Source organism: Schistosoma mansoni, chromosome 6, assembly GCF_000237925.1.
Source record: "Schistosoma mansoni strain Puerto Rico chromosome 6, complete genome".
Lineage (NCBI taxonomy): Eukaryota > Metazoa > Platyhelminthes > Trematoda > Strigeidida > Schistosomatidae > Schistosoma > Schistosoma mansoni.
The window spans coordinates 16386233-16406800 of record NC_031500.1 but is presented as its reverse complement, the minus strand read 5'-3'; the positions used below and the strand labels follow the sequence as shown (position 1 = coordinate 16406800).

The window sequence follows — 20568 nt, the reverse complement described above, 5'->3', positions numbered from 1 at the left end:
ATGGTAGTTGTTTGAGTTCCATATGTTCTTCAAGTGTAGGAATTCTGTCCTTGCCTTGCCAATCCTTCCTTTTACATCTGTATCAGATCCTCCTTGTTAATCAATGATGCTGATCAGATATGTGAATGTTTCTATTTCTTCTAGAGTTTCTCTATCAAGTGTGATGGAGAAACTCTACACGACAGCAAAATGTATATATTTAAATAAAAGATTGTCTATTACAGTAGGTTGAAATAGATATAGATTTTTATATTTCATCAACTTAGTAGTAGGTTCTTTATGTGTTAAAGATATTTGTCAGCTGTAGATCTGTATATTTGTCTTCGACTAGTACTAACAGTTAATAACATCAACCGTTTATCCATGATTGAATTGGTTGAAACAAGGTTTAAAGCTTCAATCAACAGGTTAAAAGTAGAACGTTTAAGCCAGTGTTCTACATAGGTTCTTGATAAATATTGCTTATAAGTTATTGTTGAATAAAACTGATTTGAGTATGAAGTTCATTAGTGAAGCATTAAAAGGATAAATAATTTCTTAAAGGTTCCAGTCAGTGTTTCACAGTACGACAGATAGTGATGTAATCGTTTGAATATCGTTCAATGGACACTAAACACCAGCTTTGGTTATTGAAGTTAGACTGATCAGATTAGGAAACGACGTAAATATAATTTGCAAACTATTAAAGTAGTGTAGTGTGGTCTATTTATAACCATATAAGTAGTATATTGGTGATGGTCAGACCTAGAATGTACAGAAGTCGATAAGAAGAACAGGATGAAGCGCAATGTAGAAAATGCATGACAATGAATTAGAGAAGATGGTTGATTTAACAGAAGGAACAGTGAAGATTGAGACAATTAATTGTTATTTTGCAAACTAACTGTTTACTGTGAGGTTATCAGAAATTAGTGAGCTATTCTGTAATGTTGAGCTGAATACATTCGATTGTCCCCACTAGTTTTCTGTTCACTACAGTAGTCGCATTCATGAAAAAATTTAAAAATCTTTACAGCATCATTAGAGATTTGAATGATTCCCTCATGATTTATGGTACAAATTACCGACAATCATGAGAACTAAGTTCGGAGTATCCCGTTGATAATCTCCAACCACATGACGAAGTGTTTTTTTTTGTTTAGAACATAAAACTGTGTGAAATAGCTTAAATAAACCACACAATTTCAAATTGAACAGGAGTATAATCGAAAATATTAATCTAAACATAATTCAGTCAGCATTGTCAGCAAAGATGGATAATGGAATCCAGGACACGTGTTTCGTCCTATTTTTGGTACGATACTCTTCCAGAATTAGGCAGCCATGATTTCACCAATAACTTCGGTCACTCTACGAGTGTCTAACCCTTAAAAAAATGAGTCGGTATCCACTAGTTTAAACTCTTGATTGCAATCAATTTGCGATATAGCTGGAGCTATTCTTAAATGCTACTACTAATGGATAACTACCTCAAACTCGACATGATCGAATTCCACTTGTTAAGGCTTTTAATTAACTCTGTCTGTATCTCTTCTAGGGTTACTTCCAGTCCCAAGTTCGGGTAAAAAAGGGAGGGTTGGGAGTAGGGTCAGTATCTCCATCTCCTAGAAAACAACAATCCAAATTAGTCAAAAGCATCCTTCAAGAAAAAGAAGTAAATCACAATGAATGTTATCCAGTGTTATGCACCAACTAATGATAACAATGACGATGATAAAGATCAGTTTTGCGACAGGCTTCAATCGATCATAGCGAAGTGCACAGGAAAGCACCAGACCATCCTGACAGGAGATCTAAACGCCAAAGTTGGAATGGACAACACCCAATATCATGGGACGACATGAACTGACTGGAAGAAAGGAGCGAGTGTGGTGATAAATTTGCAAATCTATGTGCACTCAACAAAATGGTTATAAACGGAACCATATTACGCCACAAATACATAAACAAAGCTACATGTGTCTCATCGGATCACACTATAGAGAATCAGATTGATCATATTTGCATCACCAAAAAATTCAGAAAGTCAATGGGAGATGTGAGAAAAAAGAAAGGAGCTGACGTAACATCAGATTACCACCCGTTGGTTGTCATGATGAAACTGAAGTTAGAGGAGCATTGAGCAATTGGTGAAACAGCATTACAAAGGTTTAATACAACCTTCCTCAACGAATTCATGATAGATCTCAGCAACAGATCCTGAGCCTTACAAGATCTAGTCAAAGAGGAAACTATTATGCAGAACAACTGAAAATGGATCAAACAAGCAATAACTTCAACGTGTCAGGATGTTCTGAGATGCAGAAAGCATCACCATAAGGAATGGATCTCTACCAAAACACTGAGCAGGATTCAAGAAAATAAAAACAAGAAGACAGGAATTAACAACAGCCGAACGAGAGCACAGAAAGCCAAGGAACTGGTTGAATCAACAGAAGCAGAAGAGCAAGTGAAGAGAAGTATTAGGCCTGGCAAACAGCAATACGTGGAACACCCAGCAATGACGATGGGAAAAGATGAAAGAGAAGGAAATATGAAACAACTATATGTTACAGCGAAGAAACTGTTAGGGAAATGTAGTAAACCAGAAAGACCAACCAATGACAAAGAAAGCAAGTCAATCACTGAGATTCAAGAACAGGGAAACAGGTATGGTGGAGGACTCTTGAACAGATGAGCACCACTGAATCCACCGGAAATCGAAGTACAACACGAACCTTCCTATAGATGTCACTCCACCAACGATCGAAGAAATCAAGATGGACACCGGACAAATCAAGAGTGGGATAACAGCAGGACCTGACAACATACCAACTGAAGCACTGAGGTCAGACATTGAAGCAATTGCAAATATGTTTCACACTTTATTCAAGAAGAATTGGGAGGAAGAACAAGTGCTGATGGACTGGAAAGGACACCTTATCAAGATACCAAAGAAAGGAGATCTGATCAAATGTGAGAACTACGAAGGCATCACATCATTATCAGCACGAGGAAACGTTTCCAACAGGGCATCGCTGAACCGGATGAAAGACTCAGTAGACGCGCAACTTAGGGATCGATAGGCTGGATTCCATAAGGATCGGTCGTGTACAGACCCAATCGTGACACCACGGATCATTGTTGGACAATCAGTCACTATACACCAACTTCCTTGACAATGAGAAACCGACTGACAATTTGGATAGAACCTTATGTAACTTTCTTTGATACTATGGTTTACCTGGGAAGACATTAAACGTCATACGGAATTCATACGACGGAACACACTGCAAAGTCGAGTATGGAGGACAGCTGACAGATCCATTCCAAGTGAGGACCAGAGTTAGACAAGGCCGCTTACTCTCCTCCTTTATCTTTATTCTGGTGGTCGACTGGATTATGAAGACCTCGACATCTGACCGGAAGCACGGAATAAAATGGACAGCATGCATGCAACTAGATGATTTGGACTTCTCAAATGACCTAGCACTTCTATCCCATACACAACAACAAATGGAGATGAAGACAACTAGTCTAGCAGCAGCCTCTGCATTAGTAGATATCAACATACATAAGGGGGAAATCAAGATCCTCAAATACAGCACGCAGAACACCAACCCAATCACACTTGAAGGAGAACCACCAGAAGATGTGTAAACTTTCACGTACCTGAGTAGCATCACCGATGAACAAGGAGATTCCGATGCAGACGTAAATGAAAGGATTGATGATAAGTCCTGCTAGTTGAACGCTATACTCGGATCCTAAGCTAGTCTCGTAACCCTCAAGCTAAACCTACACAGCGACTTGAACACAAGAGAAAAGGCGCAAAATGTACGAGGAGCACTTTTCTCCAAAGGTTCAATTATGTACAGAAAATATAGGGTTTTTATAGTATGTTAGAAGTTCTTGGGTTTTCCTGAAAATTCTGGAATGCAGTGTAGTAATCAGCCAAATCAGAACCTCTACATGTGACTTATCATTTTCGCGATATTTCTAGCAAAACCTCTAATCAAACGCTGATTGGACAAAATGCTTCTTAATGTTTCCTGAGCTCTTCTTGTCTATTGTGAGAAATTTTCTGGATCACCCCACAATTGGGAAAGTGAGGACAGCATTCCTACATTTGAAGAACATATGGAACTCAAAACAACTGTCAACCAATATCAAAGTGAGAAACTTCAATACGAACGTTAATACAGTTTTACTGTACGGAGCTGAAACTTGGAGAACTACCGCGATCATCATCAAAAATGTACAATTGTTTATAAACAATTGTCTACACAAGATACTGAAGACTAAATAACACACTGCGTCGGGAATTAGAAGCAAACATGTAAAGGATGAGTGGCAACTGGAAAGGATTGTCCAGGACAGAGTTCAATTTAAAATCGTGGTGGGCGGTCTATGCTCCTACGAGGGGTAAGAGGAGTAAGTGAGTATGGCTTTTCACTAGAAATTAGAGAATTACCACTCAAAATCAGTCACCAATAAGCACATGATTATATGTTACACAACAGAGGGTTTATGGAGATACTTGAATTTTCATAGTTTTTATATTAACAACCATTGTAAACCAATAAACACTAGACTGGTCTTTCGACGTAGTATGGGCTTTTAATGGTTGTTTAACAAAGACCAGTTCTGTCATGTTTACTGTGAAAATTCAGAAATCTCTACAAACCCCCAGTAACGTTTCTGTCTGCCAAAAGCAAATGATTTTAATTTTCATGCCCAAACAAAATTTTAGTTTACCGTAAAGATAATTCACGCCGTTTCACATTGATGGAGATCTTATAATTTATGGACAAACCAATCAGATATAAGATAACAGGTCTTGTCTTTTGGTGCAAAATTTATTCATCCATTTGATCTGTTGCGTCTCGCCGGTTGTGAACGCTATATTCGCTTCCCTAAGCTAGTTCCGTACCCCCGAGCTAGAACTATACACCGACTTGAAGACCAGAGAAAAGGCACAAAGTGTGAGGGAAGCACTTTACTACAGGGTTCATTCATGTACAGAAAATATAGGGATTTTATAGTAATTTAAGAGTCCTTGAGTTTTTACTGAAAGTTCTAGAATACTGCTAAACATAGTAGCAGTGTGTTAATCAGCCAATCAGGATCTCCACATGTGACTTTTCCATTTTTGTTATTTTAGTAACATAACTCCACATAACTTCTAGTCAATCGCTGATTGGTTGAAATGCTCCTTGATGACCCATGAGCTTGTCATGTCGCTTGCGAGAAAATTGCAGGGTCATCCTAACATGATCAAAAAGAGTTTTGGCATTATAGATGACTTCAGTCTGTGATGAAAAGCCTAAATCTAATTCCTAACCTTAACTATCAACTGTAAATCCTCATACTGCTTTATAAACCTCATTCGGTCGTAGTTAGTAGGCGGAAACTCTTAAAGTCACTTTAGCATCGCTGCTCAAAGGTTGATCATAAATTATAATCCCATCTATTGATCCTACATCACACTACATTAACAAATTTAGAAGATGGCTGAAAGAATAGAAATACAATTAATGATTGTACAGTTTCGTTTTTTAGAATTCTTAACAAAATAAAAACTTGAAATGAAAATCAGCACAAAAATTAACAAATGATAAGTTATATTCTATAGGGATCATTCAACTGGTGATAAGTTATAGTTGAATAATTTGGCCCCCCCTTTTTTAAGAACGGAAGGAAACAATATAAGAATGCATTAAAGTAAACGCTTGATTAAAAAAAATCTACAAAAAAAACTCCCAAGACATTGTTGCTAAGACACATTTTAAAGTATAACTCATATCGTGAGTCTACAATCATTACAGAAAATGGTAAGGGTTTGAAAAATTCATCATCATTGAAAGACTATATATCAATTTATACATATATATATATATATAGTTGAATAGATTCAGTTAATTGTTTTCACCTAATAGACTATAGTCTCTTTGAGGAAATAAGATTGGAGCTTGTTGATTTAAGTAAATTGCTAAATCAGACCAACCAATTTGTTTTAGAAGCTAAAGTTAAAAAAGAGAAAAAAAAAGGGGGGGTGAAATCATAACAATAAGAACAAAAGAAAGAAAACAAATCTATATTGGAATGTTTTTTCAAAGGATTATCATTATTTTTAGAAGGGGGTTTTGTGGAGATTTTAGTAATTTTATATAGTGGAAATCATGATTCAATTGAAGCTGCACCACCATGGAAAACCTGGAAGCACTGAACAGCCGTTTCGTCCTTTTGTGGGACACCTCATCAGTGAGTTAGAATCTCGCGAGGTGGGATCGTGGATGCGCACTACTGAAGAGTCCCACAATAGGACGAAACGGCCGTCCAGTGCTTCCAGGTTTTCCATGGTGGTTCAGCTTCAATTAACTCATGATTTCAACTATATAAAATTATCATTATTTGTTTGAACACATAAATATTGGTACAAGGAGGTATCAAATATACATGTGCCATATTTAATCATTTGATGTGAATGAGGAATGAAACATTGTCCGGATGCTCAAACGGAAGCATATGGTTTACTTAGGAGGCCACTCCTCGAGCCTTTGACCTAAAGATCTAATCCATAAGGCAGTGAAGCATCGTGAGGAGATGTATTCCCAATAGGTTCATCTTATCTCAACATAGTGCACGCAGTGTCGAGCCACCTAGACTAGTGGTCACATTGCAACTTGATCGATAGCATTCGATCAGCACTAAGACGGACTTGACACGCATGACATTGATCACCACCCAGTGATCAATCAATTGTGAGGTTCATATGCTATTTGTTCTCTCAGGATCCTGGAGCACATAGGCTCCATCGGTTTGGAATTAGGGTTTCCCGATCCTCCATATCCACCAACCCGGTTAAAGCTCCGAAAATCCGCTTTTCGTCCTCACACTTTCTTAAACAACACTCACACCGTGAGAAGTCATTTGGGGGTACGAAGTACATGGTCTGACTAATAAATGAATGAACTGATGATATAACTGATGATATAATTTTAATCACTAACACTTCAGTTAAATGAATCTTATATTATTCAATGCATTCCATATTTGTAGCTATGTGCTTTTTTAATTCGCGTTTTAATTGTTCCAAATATCGTAATGAAGTGAAACAGAACTCAGATGCGGAAATCAAATTTACGGGTTAATGTAAAATTACACAGTGCTGTCGTAAAATATGAAAACCATACATCAAATATATTATTTGCATATCTTCCTTCGGTTGCCCTGTATGTACTTCATGATTCTTTCAATCCTGTTGTTATTTTCAATTTCCCTTCCTGTTCTCTTCAATCCGATCTTCTGCTGCCAAACATTCTACTCCCGATTGGTGTTACATACTACTTATATCTACCAGCACTAGCAGCATACACCACAATAATAGTAGTTCTTCTTCAGTTATCTAGTCTTTTTATATTGACTGATTTACTTCTTACACTCTGATCAAAGTTCAATGTTAGATGCATACAATCATGAAATAGCCCTTATCGCAAAGCAGAAGACGCTGAACACATTTCATGTTTTCATCTACACAATAGGCTAACTGTCATTTGTATCTGCCACAGTTAATGTAACTAATAGATAGGCCGTGTACGTCATTCAAATGAATTCTTGTTTGCTTAGGTTGAGTGACTTAGTGTGAGATTATATCTGAGTACGAAAACTATTTGTGAATTAAGAAGTTACTAAGACAACAATAAAGCGATAATAAATTAATCATCCCAACCTGAGTGTTCGTTTACTACGCATGCATCTGCCCAGTGATTGACCATTTTAAGTCATGTTAGTTAAATCTTTTACTTTTTGATTCTATATTCCAAACAACAGTCTATAATCGCATACACAGTTCATACAAACAATTTAATGACGACGTATATGGATGGTCATGTGTTGATTTGATCAGTCATAAGGTTTAGGAGAGTTCATATTGAACCAATATCCTAATCCTAATTCATCTTATAAACTTTCAGATAAACATTTCTAGTATCTATTTAATATAACAATAGTCATTAACATACCCATGTTAACCAAGGAAGAGTTGATTTAGCTATCTCTAAAGAATTTTCTAAAGTAGCATGACATTGACGTAGAACTCCAAATGAAGATGTAGATGAAGATGGAAATGAACAGTTAATAATACCTTTTAATGCTCCAACAGGAGGTTCGTCAATCTAAATAAAAAATTGAAGAAAAACAAATTGCAGTCTTAAGGTAATTGAAACAATGTGAAAAATTCAAGAAAAATGGTGAATTAATGCTTTAGAGCATTTAACTTTTAATTAATGAAGGTTGAAATTTTAAAATCCAATTTGTTTATTTTGTTTTAGTCAGTCCGATAGTATGCTACTAGCCGGATACCAAAGATCCACCTAAGGAAGATTGGAAAATCCTGATTCCAAACAAATGGTGCACATGAACTCCAGGATCCTAGGAAAAGAAATGGCAGATAAACCATGGAGTTCTAACGAGAAGACGTGATCATCAGTATTGTGGAACAGTCATCTACCGCAGATAATGAAAGACAGTTGCGCAATATCGTTAATTAACCAAAGTTAGATATATAAGCTATCGGATATGAAATCAATAGTCTAGAAGTTAGGCATTCGTACATGAAACTAAAAGTCTTTGGTACTTTTGAGGAGTCTCTTACCGGACAAAAGTTCAATCTCGTGTTTCCTGGTTTTCCACCATGGTCTACCTAACATTAGTTCATGATTTAAAGCATGGAAATTAATTCCGTCTGTAACTCCTCCGGTGACTACTGCCGGTTCCCAAGCCCGGGTAAAAGGAGGACGGTTGAGCATGGGGTTACCGACCCCATCCCGTAGAAAACCAACTCGCTAGAAAAAATGCTAACCAAATCATGGAAATATTATTATTATTATTATTACTATTATTATTATTATTATTATTAATCTTACTTGATACAATAAACGAATAAAATAATAGGTAGCTTCAGCATATTGTTGTTTAATGATCATATATAAAATAAAAAATATAATTAATCGTCCACCAACTGAACCATAATTCATAGATGACAGATTTTCATCATTTTTATTCAATTTACAATCAGTTGATAAAAGAAGCCAACCAGGTAATGCATGATTACCTAATTGAATATTGAATCCAATAGAATCAGTGCCTAAAGCTGTTTGACTAGTTAATTTAATTAAACGTTCATAAATCTTGTCAAGATATTGAACTAATTCAAAACAAGATGATGATGATGAAGACGATGACGACGACGATTGTTGGCTAAGTTCGTGACTTGAAGATGTCAACAGTTTACATTTTGATTCCATAAAGTTATATAATGACCATTTATATTGATTTGAATAAGTCAATTGATTATGTATATAATTTAAACAAATTAAACGTTCAGCAATAAGACGACCATAACGAGTTAGTATATCAATAAGACGTAATTTAAATTCGTTTAAATTAATTCCAAAGGGTTTTGGATTGTCTTTGCTGTAAAGGAAAATAAACGAAAACAACAACATTTTGAGGATGCAAAAATGTAGAGAAGTCAGTTGAGATAGTGTTGTGAGTATGAAAGAAAAAATGAGGAAGGGATGTTGATGAATTAATTTTACAAGTTTAGAATAGATTTGGTAACTAAAATACATCATCATTCTTGTTTGGTTTCAACCCGGTAAAATTGTAGGTGCTGGTACTATGTCGAGTCCAAATAGGTTATTCTAACCTACGGACAGATCAACATATTCATTCTTCGCAAGCCACATTTTTATTTATTTAAACGCATAAATATTGGTACAAGGAAGCACCAGATATATATGCGCTTCACAAATCTCGTTTGATTTGTGTGAGGGCTGTGATACTGCTCAGGTGCCCAAACTGAAGCAGGTGGTTTTCTTAGGGGGTCACACTCGGAGACTTTGACCTAAAGGTCTGATCCACAAGACAGTGGAGCATCGTGAGGAGATGTAGTCCCACGGTAGCCGGTGACCAACGATTGATTCATACGCCATTTGTTCCCTCAGGATACTGGAGCCCATGTGCACCATTGGTTTGGAATGAGGGTTTTCCAACCCCCCTAGGTGGACTCGCCGTGTTCACCAACCCGGTTAAAGCGCCGGACATTCGCTTTTCGTCCTCTCAATTTCGTAAACAACACCCGTGGTACGAGAAGACAGTGAATAGGACTTCCCTGGCAGAGGCTATATACGCGTGGCCATGTGAAAGCATTTTGAGAGGGAGAGCGGACTCTCCCCACTCTCGGCCGTAACAGGGCATATGAGGGCCACATTTTTAGCCTGTCACTTATTCGCTTATCAACTTTGACTGTTATATGTAAACATATATGTGTACATTTCTTATCTTACCACATGTCCGTAAAATATTTTTGTCTGACTATAAATACCAATTCACACTTGGTTGAATTGAGTTGGTTTACTCGTCTTCTCCATTGGGCGTCATTTTGTTTTGCTTTGCTTTCCGATCAACGATTGTACGAAATATATATTCAAAAGTCCATTCTCGTATTCGGCTCATTTAATTCCGTAACTCACCAACGCGATTTAAGTAGATAATTATATACGAAGATTGGCGACATGTATATTTCGATAACGATAATCACACGATCGAATGGGAGTCACACATTCCTAGGCCACTAAAAAGTCTCGTTATTGAGGTATCAATGTAATGGTACAAAATATTATTTGTTATAGAATAACTGGATTGTGGAATTCCACAATGCGTTTTGTTCTGTTTGGACACATATTATTAACGATATCAGACCAGTTGAATAAACTAGTGGTTATCTGTACTCAGTAGCTCAGTGGATGATATAGTTAGAGATTTGGAGCGAAAAGTACTGAACTCAAGTCTCTGTGTGAACAGCTAGGTCTGATCAGCAAGCCTTGAACGTATGTATCATATACTCCGCTGTTTGCCACGTTCTAACTTTACCAGAACGTGTGACGAAATAGTTATGTAAGGACATTTCGCTTAGGATGTCTATAACCCCACAGAGATTGATCACATGCAGTCCTGAATATTAGTAATGGAATAATCTAAACTTCTATTAATAGTGAAATAAAAATCTTTCCTGAGTGTTTAAAACAAAATCTACATATATATTACGTAGTACTAGAGCTGTTCTTTAGATAAATCTTTGCTTTGAGCTTAGACTTCAAGGATATCTCGAGGGGGTTGGTTAGACACTTTAATACATTGTTTGTTCATAATCGTTACCTTGTTAAGCATCAATTTTAAACATAATTATTGACCAAAATAGTTTGGTCATATTTAGATTAACCCTAGTACAGTCTCGTCATTTCTTACAAAATATTATCGCTAGGATCCTCAAAGATAAGTGCAGAAGCACTTGAGAGAACCATGGGTTTACGAATGAGAAGTGCTTTCTTTTCAACAAATTCCCGTCTCATTGGTAATACGTATGAAAAAAAGGTGCTTAATTCTAAAGTATTTTGCTTACTTTTCAGACTTGGCTACTCCTCGATTAGATTGACTTACAACACATCCATCAGGAGGTTCAGGTTTAAGAAGATTACACAAAGAATCAGATTTGCACAGTTCCAATCGTGATGATAAAGGAGACGATAGTGTACATTCGCCATTCAATGATAGATTACTACATGAACTTGCAAAAACACATGTACCATCAGTAGTGGTTGGAGCGTTGATCTTAAGATTCTTCTTCATAGGTGTCACTGAGTTACTATTAATATTATTATTATTATTATTACTACTGGACGGTAAAGAAGCATTCAATAGATGATAAAACAAATTATTCTCTTTCGTAGGCACTGATGAATAATTGATTGAAACGTTTGAACTATGTAATTGTGTTGTCTCTTGTATAGTTGGCATTGATGAGAATTCAAAAAATTTGTTCAACAGGTTCAATGTTTCATCAGAATTTATTAATCGACCATTCATTAAACAGTCAATATCATACCATAATTTGAAACGTTCTTTTAAAAGCATGCATAGATTAGTATACCAATGGTTGTTGTTGTTGTTATTATTATTATTATGAATATTAACTAAATCATCATCGTCAAAGGTACTTATGAATGGTTTATCCAATGAACATAAATCTACATGAATTTTACAAAGAATAGTACTGAATTCATCTGAATTATAGCTATTCACCTTGAATGATGATGATGTTTGATTTTTGCTATCATTTGGTAGATTATGTTCCGTGGTGGATTTCGGTGGTGTTATCACTACTACTGATGCCGTTGCCCCTAATGTTTGTTGACCACATATCGTTTCACTGTTTGAATGATTGACATTAAAGTCAATATTGTTGGGTATTGTCGAGATTTTAGCATGTTTTTCAATGATATTCAATGAATCTAGTGTATTATGATCATTCGATTGTGAATCTGATTCGTTTGATGATGATTTCGTGTAGTCATTAACCTCTGCCTAAATAAATAAAACAAACTTTTTTTTAAATTTTCTTATGAGACGAAAGCAACATAAAATGAAAATTGTATTTAGTTATTTTGAAGATGTCACTGGTGTATTTTGTATGGAATATCAAATTACACAGAAACACTTTGTTGATAAATGTCAACTAGTATCAAATACGAAACGCAAGATACTCAACGTCCGTTGGTTGGATACCACCAGTAATAGCCTACTGTGGGAAAGAACAAACTAACTTCCAGCTTAGGAGAAAATTAGGAAAAGACGATGGGAGTGGATAGGAGATATATTACGGAAATCATCAAACTGCAATACGAGGCAAGCACTAACTTTGAATCTTGAAGGGAAAAGAAAAAGAGAAAAGCCAAAGAACACATTGCGTCGGGAATCGAAATCAAACATCAAAAGAATGTATAACAACTGATAATAACTGGAAAGCATTGTCCAGGACAGAATTAGTTGGAGAATTCTGGTGGGCGACCTATGCTCCTCCATGAGGGTAAAAGGCATAAGTAAGTAAGAAACAAAATACGAACCAATCAGATTCACAGATCGACTATATGCAAACAAGTTCATTAAAAAAATTAATTGAAAAGCAGCATAATATCAGTTGTTATTATATGTGAGCAAGTATGGAAATGAAGTCGAGTGGGAAATAAAAATAACGCACATAGAATTTTTAGAAGAAGAATAGCAATCAGGTCATTTCTAAATTAATAGACACAGACCCGATCTACCAATCAGTAGAAATAATAATAAATAACCATGAGATCAGAGTAAAAGACATTTAAAATAAATATACCAATAATGGCAAGACGAATTCCAGATCAATGGAGCAAACAGTTGTAGAGAAGTTTCAGAAACTCACTTCTTATTGAAGAATGGCACTAATGATTTCTCCTAGGAAAAATCACAATTAGATTATTCAACTTACAGAAAATAACACTACAAAAGCTCTTCTCTTCAACTATCAACCTTTATCATGATTTTATATATGTTAATTCAATAACTTGTGTATGTGGGACATTTTCTTCTTCATGATCGGAGTATAACAGAAATTCCCCTGAAAACAGTCGTTGTCCAACCTGCGTCCAATGTGTTTCACTGATTCCAAGCACCTCTAGGTTGTATTTTCTTATTTCTGCAGCAATTTGGAAGACTCTACCGGTCTCCCACATTGTCCGGACATTCCATGTACCTATAAAAATTGTCGCTCTGGTTGTTAGAAGGTGCATCGGCCTCATGACTTCCGAAGGAACTCGGCTTTCACATGAGACGTCATAATTATTCCTTCTACTCCCAGGGCAGAGTTTAAATGGTTTTAATAATTTTTTTTCTGGTTAGCGTTTTTTTAGCGAGTTGATTTTCTACGGGACGAGGTCGCTAAATCCATGCCCAACCGTCCTCCTTTACCCGGGCTTGGGACCGGCAGTAGCCCCCGGAGCAGCTATAGGCCTATGCTCCATTGGGAGTAACAGGCGTAAGTAAATAAGTAATTCAATAACTACATTATACATTTTTCAACAGTTGAAACATTGATTATTAATCGAAAGAGTAGCTTCCTATTTCCTATTTCCTGTATCTTTGGATAATGATTGAAATGTTGTCATCTCATACAAGTCATTAACAGTAACTGATTTTAGTAAGTCATGTAGAACGTAGAAGGTCGTACATTTGTGGATGGACACAATTCGCCACATCATATCAGTGACCGTGGTTTACACAATACGATTTAAGACGACAACTCATACCAATTAAAACACTTGATATTAAAGAATAATCAGAATGAAAAATTAAAGATAATTATCATGAGATCAACAAACTATATTTGTATATCTGTATCAAATCACTTACAATTCTACCACGTTGTAACAAGCCTTAACTAATTCCAGTTTAATGTCGAGTATTTGGGAGTGATTAAGAGGGGAAACTCTGTTTGAACACAGAAGTGGTTCGGTTTCACAGTGTAACTCAATAAAACTGAGCTAGTATGCCAACGACTGATCTCCAGTAAGATTGAGTTGTTACATTGATTGATCACTGAGTTACAACCAATGTCCTGTTCGTCTAGTTCTAAGTGCCGATTAAATTCTATGCATCAATTTGTAGGTCATCCTGATAACTACTTCCAACTATATAACATCAAAATATAGTGCACATGATGTTGAATCACTTTAACCAGTGATCATATGGTAATTTGATCTATAAATTTGATGAACACTATGACCTAGACAAGCATAATAATGGTCACTACTCACTCAATGATCAATCAATGTATTGCCCGAACTCGATATGATGAATTACGAAGAAGGAATATAAATCGTATTGGATATAATAAACAAGAAACTTAACAAAAAAGTTCTGAAAATATGAGTAAAGTACGATCTGGACAATTATTTCTTATTTTATGGTGTAATGTAGTCAGGTATGTCTGTATACCAACTACGTAAGCTTGAAATATAAAAATGATCTTAGACTGGTGATCATTGGTCGTGTTTCTTTCTTTTAGCTTGGGACTAGTTAGAATTGGATCAACCGTCAAGAATAGAGTATCAGTCTTCGAGTTCTTGTTTCGTATCGGTTGTTTAAGGTTTTCTATGCGTATTGGTCAGTGCTATGACATAGCACTATTCAAAAATGTTTATTTCTCACATACAAATACTAATATTCTTAATATTTATAGGAGACGTCTAGCCATCGTAATACACCTTATATTTTACAGAACTATATTGGAACTAAAACATCAAAGAACGACAATGAACAAATAATTGTATGACTTTGACATGATCAAAATTACCTTTTGTTCAATGTCATTTACATCATTGTTTGGATTATTATCAGCGTCCCATCCTGAAGAACGAATAAAACGCATATAAAATTAATAACATTTCTGTATGTTAACGAGAAATAAAACGGATTAAGGCATGTTATGTGCATGGTCGGGATGGCGCACGCTGATTGACTAATTCTAAACCAATCAGCTCTGGCAAATTATTGGAGAAACACCTGGAAGCTTCTTATGCATATACTATAAATATAGGAACGTTATCCTAACGATTGATTGCTGTTCACTTACCCTTGTTATTTTGAATACAATTTCGTTCCTGTTCAACGTGTTCTGATTTTTGGGGTCTTGTCGAGTGTCATCGTATAAGAATACTAAGCAATAAGAGTAGCTGGGTCGTTTATTAGCAAAATAAATTATAATACTGTACAAAAGATATTGCTATGTTTGAAGAGATCACTGTATCACTAAAAAAGGGCGAACGGAACGTTCAGATTTCCATAATAAAATTACAGAAATGAGACGATTATCAAGTGATTTCTGGGAATTCAGCATACTCAACAGATAAATGAACATAAAATGGCCTACATAACTAAATAATACTGTTTATTCATTCTTGAATATTTATGATTAACAATTTTCAAGAATCACAGACTTAATTTATACACTTACGAGCAAGAAAGATGAGTATTTATCGGTAATATTCAAGCATAGAAAACATAAAATAGTGACAATTAAACAAGTACATTTTTTAAAAAAATTTCGATTAGTGATTAGTGTGTTCGGTGAGTCCCAGTTGTATTCAGTTGTGGGCGCCCGAATGCCCTGGTACGGCTGAGAGTGAGGAGAGTCCGCTCTCCCTCTCGAAATGCTCTCACATGGTCTCGCGTATATAGCCTCTGCCAGGGAAGTCCTACTCATTGCCTTCTCGCACCAGGGGTATTGTTTACGGAATTGAGAGGACGAAAAGCGAATGTCCGACGCTTTAACCAGGTTATTATTATTGAACAAATCTACCACCGATTGTCTAATCGAGGACATTCAAAATCCACAGTAACCAAATGATATAATGAGATGAATACTGTGGCAGTATTACGTTTGAGATCCGCATCATACAAAGAATTATAATTGGTATTTTGATTGTATAACACACAGACGTTTAGACGCATACACAAAACAACATAGCCTTCACCGGATCACACTACACAGAACCAAATCGATCATATTTGTATCAATAAAAAGGTCGGAAGGACGTTGACGACATGAAAACCAAGAGAGCACCTAATAGAGCTTCAGATCGTCACTTCCTGATCGCCAAGATGAAATTGAAACTCAAGAAGCACTGGACAACGGGGAGGAAGACATCACTAAAGTTTAATACGGCCTTTCTTCCAGATACTGACAGACACAATAAATTTGAGATAACCCTCAAAAACAGGTTCCACCCCTTTCACCATCTACTCACTGGAGAGGAAACTACTATGCAGAACAATTGGAAAGGGATTAAGGAGGCAATCAATACGTTGAATAATCGACAATACGACTAGTAAAATGTCCGAACACATAAAAATGAACAATATTTGAGTGAACCATTGTTTTCAATAACTTCATCATCAGGCTCTATAGTTATAAGTCCATAATTATTGTGATATTTTACAAAGGCCAAAATGAGGCATATATTAATTAATTTCACAATGTTATATGTTAAAAATGGTGAATGTTTGCATCTCCTATTACGACATATAGACTTCAAAATTGTGTTATTTGTAAATTAGAAAGGTCATTTTAATAAAGGTCAAAATGAGTTCGGAGTAAAGTGTCCAGTCACAATCAGTATAATAGTAGGAGAATTTCATCTTGTATATTTAGGTAATCATGATAATAACAATCGTAATAATAATAAGATTGTTGTGTGAGTATAATATGAAATAAAAGGGATGTTATCAAGGTAATTACGATATAAACTAATTGGGAATAGTGGATGTGAAGATTAAGATAGAGGTGATCAAAAAAAGGGGAGGGAGAGGTTTATAATATTCAGTTTAGGTATCCGGTGATCCAGTCGTAGGCCAAGGTAAACATAGAGGCTGGATGTACCTTTTCTGGATACATAAGTTTGGTTTTCTGAAATTGATCCAGATGGCTTCGGCTACGTAGACTAATCGTAATCTAGCTCCTTGAGGTAGATTTTTCGGAACTTGATATAAAACAGAGAAAGCTTCCTCCATTTTGATATGATGTTCACTATCTACCAAGTGAGAAAGGATGGTGCTGTTAATGGATTGGGTGACTCCTTTTCCAAACCATGTAACTAGCTCCACAGGAGCAGTTGAATTGGTATACACACATGGAAGAACTCATCTTCGGTAACTTATCCTTGATTAATTGTGTAAGTACTGGTTTAGTTGAGAAAGTGATGTGTAGCTTGGCGGCGTGAAACGTCCTTTCAATAGATCTTTTCAGTCGATGTGTTAGAATATCACCTGCTATGTCACCTTTGAAGTCCAGTTTCAGATACAAGGCTTTTTTTAATCACTGTGTCACAACTTCTTTTTTTAACAATATTTTCTACTAGGTATTTTTTAACGAATTTATCTGGATAGCCATTATTTCGCAATGTATTTTTTAGTATATCTATCTCACTATCAACACTGTCCTCAGAACATAATAGCTTGATTCTGTGACTGAGACATTTAACCAAATTTATTTTATATTGAAGAGGAGTGAAGCTTTGGAAATGGGTATACTGACCCGTCCATGTATTCTTTCTAAATATATTTCGCTTGATAGAACCATTTCTTCTTCTAGAAAGTAGGACGTCAAGGAAAGCTATACTATTTTTTTTCTCTTCCTCTCTGGTGAATTTAATAGCTGGGTGGACGTTATTGAAAAAGTCCAACATCTCCTGTTTGTCAACCATTTCGTCTTTTAACGGTCCGTTTTCTAGTTTGGCCAGAAAAATGTCAGCAAGGATCGGGTCTAGAGGTGATCCCATTGCTACTCCATCTACTTGTCTGTAAAATTCATTGTTAAACTTGAAGTATATATTCATAGTACATTTCAACAGAAGTTCTTTCATTTTACTTACTGGAATCGGTATCTCTATTTTCTTTTCTAGCACTTGTTCACATATGTAATCGATAGTTTCAGTCAGGGGGATGTTAGTGAACAAGGATGCTATGTCTAGTGATAACATGGTTTTACCATTTATATTCCTGTTTTTTATTGAATCCACAAATTGAAATACGTCTTCAACACTGTGTTTAACCAGTTTTCGGTGTAATGGTTCTAATAATTTCACTAACCATTTTGCTGTTGAATGGTATGGTGAGTTTGACATGCCCAGAATTGGGCGTAAAGGAACCTCAGGTTTATGAATCTTAGGTAGGCCATAGAGTCGAGGGGTAAATGTTTCAGAATGCTTGAGCTCATTATAGGTATTCTCAGAGATGTAATGATATTGTTTTAAAAATTTTAATGCTGCAGTTAGTTGACGTTCGGTCTTTTCATTGAGGTCTTTACATGAACCAAGCTTTTGGAATTTAGTTTGATCACTCAGTAGGGTATTCATCTTATCTAAGTAATCTGTTTTGTTTAGAATTACGGTGCCGGATCCTTTATCAGGTTTAGTGATAAGAATGTGTTCATTCAATTTTAGTTTCCGGATAGCTTCGCGATGTTTATCAGTGAATATACTATTTTGTTCAGTTTGAAAATCTATTTACCCACACACAAGACCTAATACCCACGACAAAAGTAGAACATGAAAGATTCAAAACCACGCTGGTTGATTGCTGTATTGATTGCCTCCTTAATCCCTTTCCAATTGTTCTGCATAGTAGTTTCCTCTCCAGTGAGTAGATGGTGAAAGGGGTGGAACCTGTTTTTGAGGGTTATCTCAAATTTATTGTGTCTGTCAGTATCTGGAAGAAAGGCCGTATTAAACTTTAGTGATGTCTTCCTCCCCGTTGTCCAGTGCTTCTTGAGTTTCAATTTCATCTAGGCGACTAGCAAGTGACTGTCTAAGGCTATATAAGCTCCTTATTTTGGCCTTCGTAAAATATCACAATAATTATGGACTTATAATTGTAGAGCCTGATGATGAATTTAATAAAAACAATTGTTCGCTCAAATATTGTTCACTTTTTGAATATTCTGTGGGGATCTTTAAAGTACAAAAAAATAAATATAAAATCTTACCTCTACGCTCATCGGTTAAATCTGTTTTCACATTATTTATCAAGTTTTCACACATATTCGATGATGAACCATGGTTAGTATTATTATTTTCATAAGGTTTATCCAATTGGTATGTTTTCTCTTCGTGATGATTTGGATGAGTTGATGTATGGGATGTGTCTGTATCCTTACAATCGCTATTATGATTATGATTATTATTATTTAGCGAATTTTCATTCTTCTTATATTGATGTTCAATTGACCTGGAATTGAAGAGGAATAACTCAGCAAAACATTGGATCCATTCCAGATCTTCTATACTTAAACCCATATAGCTGATTAATAACTTTCTAGGTGGTTCTTTTATTTTCATATTATTATAATCAGATGATATTACGGAGGATGAGGGGAGTACAGGTGATGAAGTAGCGGCATTAGTAGTAGTAGTATTCGTTGTTGTAATTAAAGTAGGTTTTGAAGATAGTATGTTTGAATTGTCCATGATTAAACGAAATGGATAAGTCACCTGTAAAAAATAAGTACAAGAACGTAAGAGAAACATATAGGTTGTACCTAAGATGGGACCATTGATTTAGATATGAACCTTAAAATTCGTTACTAATTTCTATTCTAACCTATACAGGATAACATCTCAAGTCAGTGAGTTCTATGATACTTCGAACCTTGCCGATAGAATCATGATACATCAACAATACATGTTTTATTTCACATACTGTTCACCTCTTTTGATTTCAAAATCCTAGAGTTGGGAAACAATGTACCAGTATAAAAAAGTGACTGTGCAACACGCTTGAAAAGTGTTTGAGTTACTGAAGTCAGTGTTTTTTTTTTCGAATATTTTATAAAATATTCTACGCACCGAAAAACGTGAACAATTTCTCAAATCGATTAAGATAAGTTGTGGTTTTGAAAAAGTCAAACAAACAATGCCAACTCGTTATAACGCTAGGGTTTCTTGTCATAACAATCCTTTCACTTTTTACACGTATGTGAGACGTTAATTTACCTCCGGCCGATATCGCAGTGTCTATTCTACAGGATTTCAACACAACTCAGATCAAGAACACGTGATAAGCATAACTAGAACGTCAATATATTTCCACACTAGAATTCGATACAATCCAACAACAAAGAACAGTTAAAGTTGAAAGCGTTAGTCAATTGAAGCTAGA

The 20568-nt window shown here is 35.7% G+C and overlaps 1 protein-coding gene across 1 annotated transcript in view; it reads right to left on the bottom strand.

Annotated features, from left to right (window-relative positions):
- Positions 1-5897: 5897 nt before the first annotated feature.
- Positions 5898-20568, bottom strand: part of Smp_131220 (tripeptidyl-peptidase II (S08 family)) — a gene marked incomplete at both ends in the record, with an annotated part of 65770 nt that continues 51099 nt past the window's right edge. The window contains 8 exons of the mRNA XM_018798417.1: positions 5898-6002; positions 8004-8156; positions 9003-9187; positions 9275-9456; positions 11447-11681; positions 12042-12408; positions 15209-15261; positions 19397-19638. Coding sequence (XP_018653361.1) covers positions 5898-6002; positions 8004-8156; positions 9003-9187; positions 9275-9456; positions 11447-11681; positions 12042-12408; positions 15209-15261; positions 19397-19638 — 1522 coding nt within the window. The remainder of the gene's footprint in view (positions 6003-8003; positions 8157-9002; positions 9188-9274; positions 9457-11446; positions 11682-12041; positions 12409-15208; positions 15262-19396; positions 19639-20568) is intronic.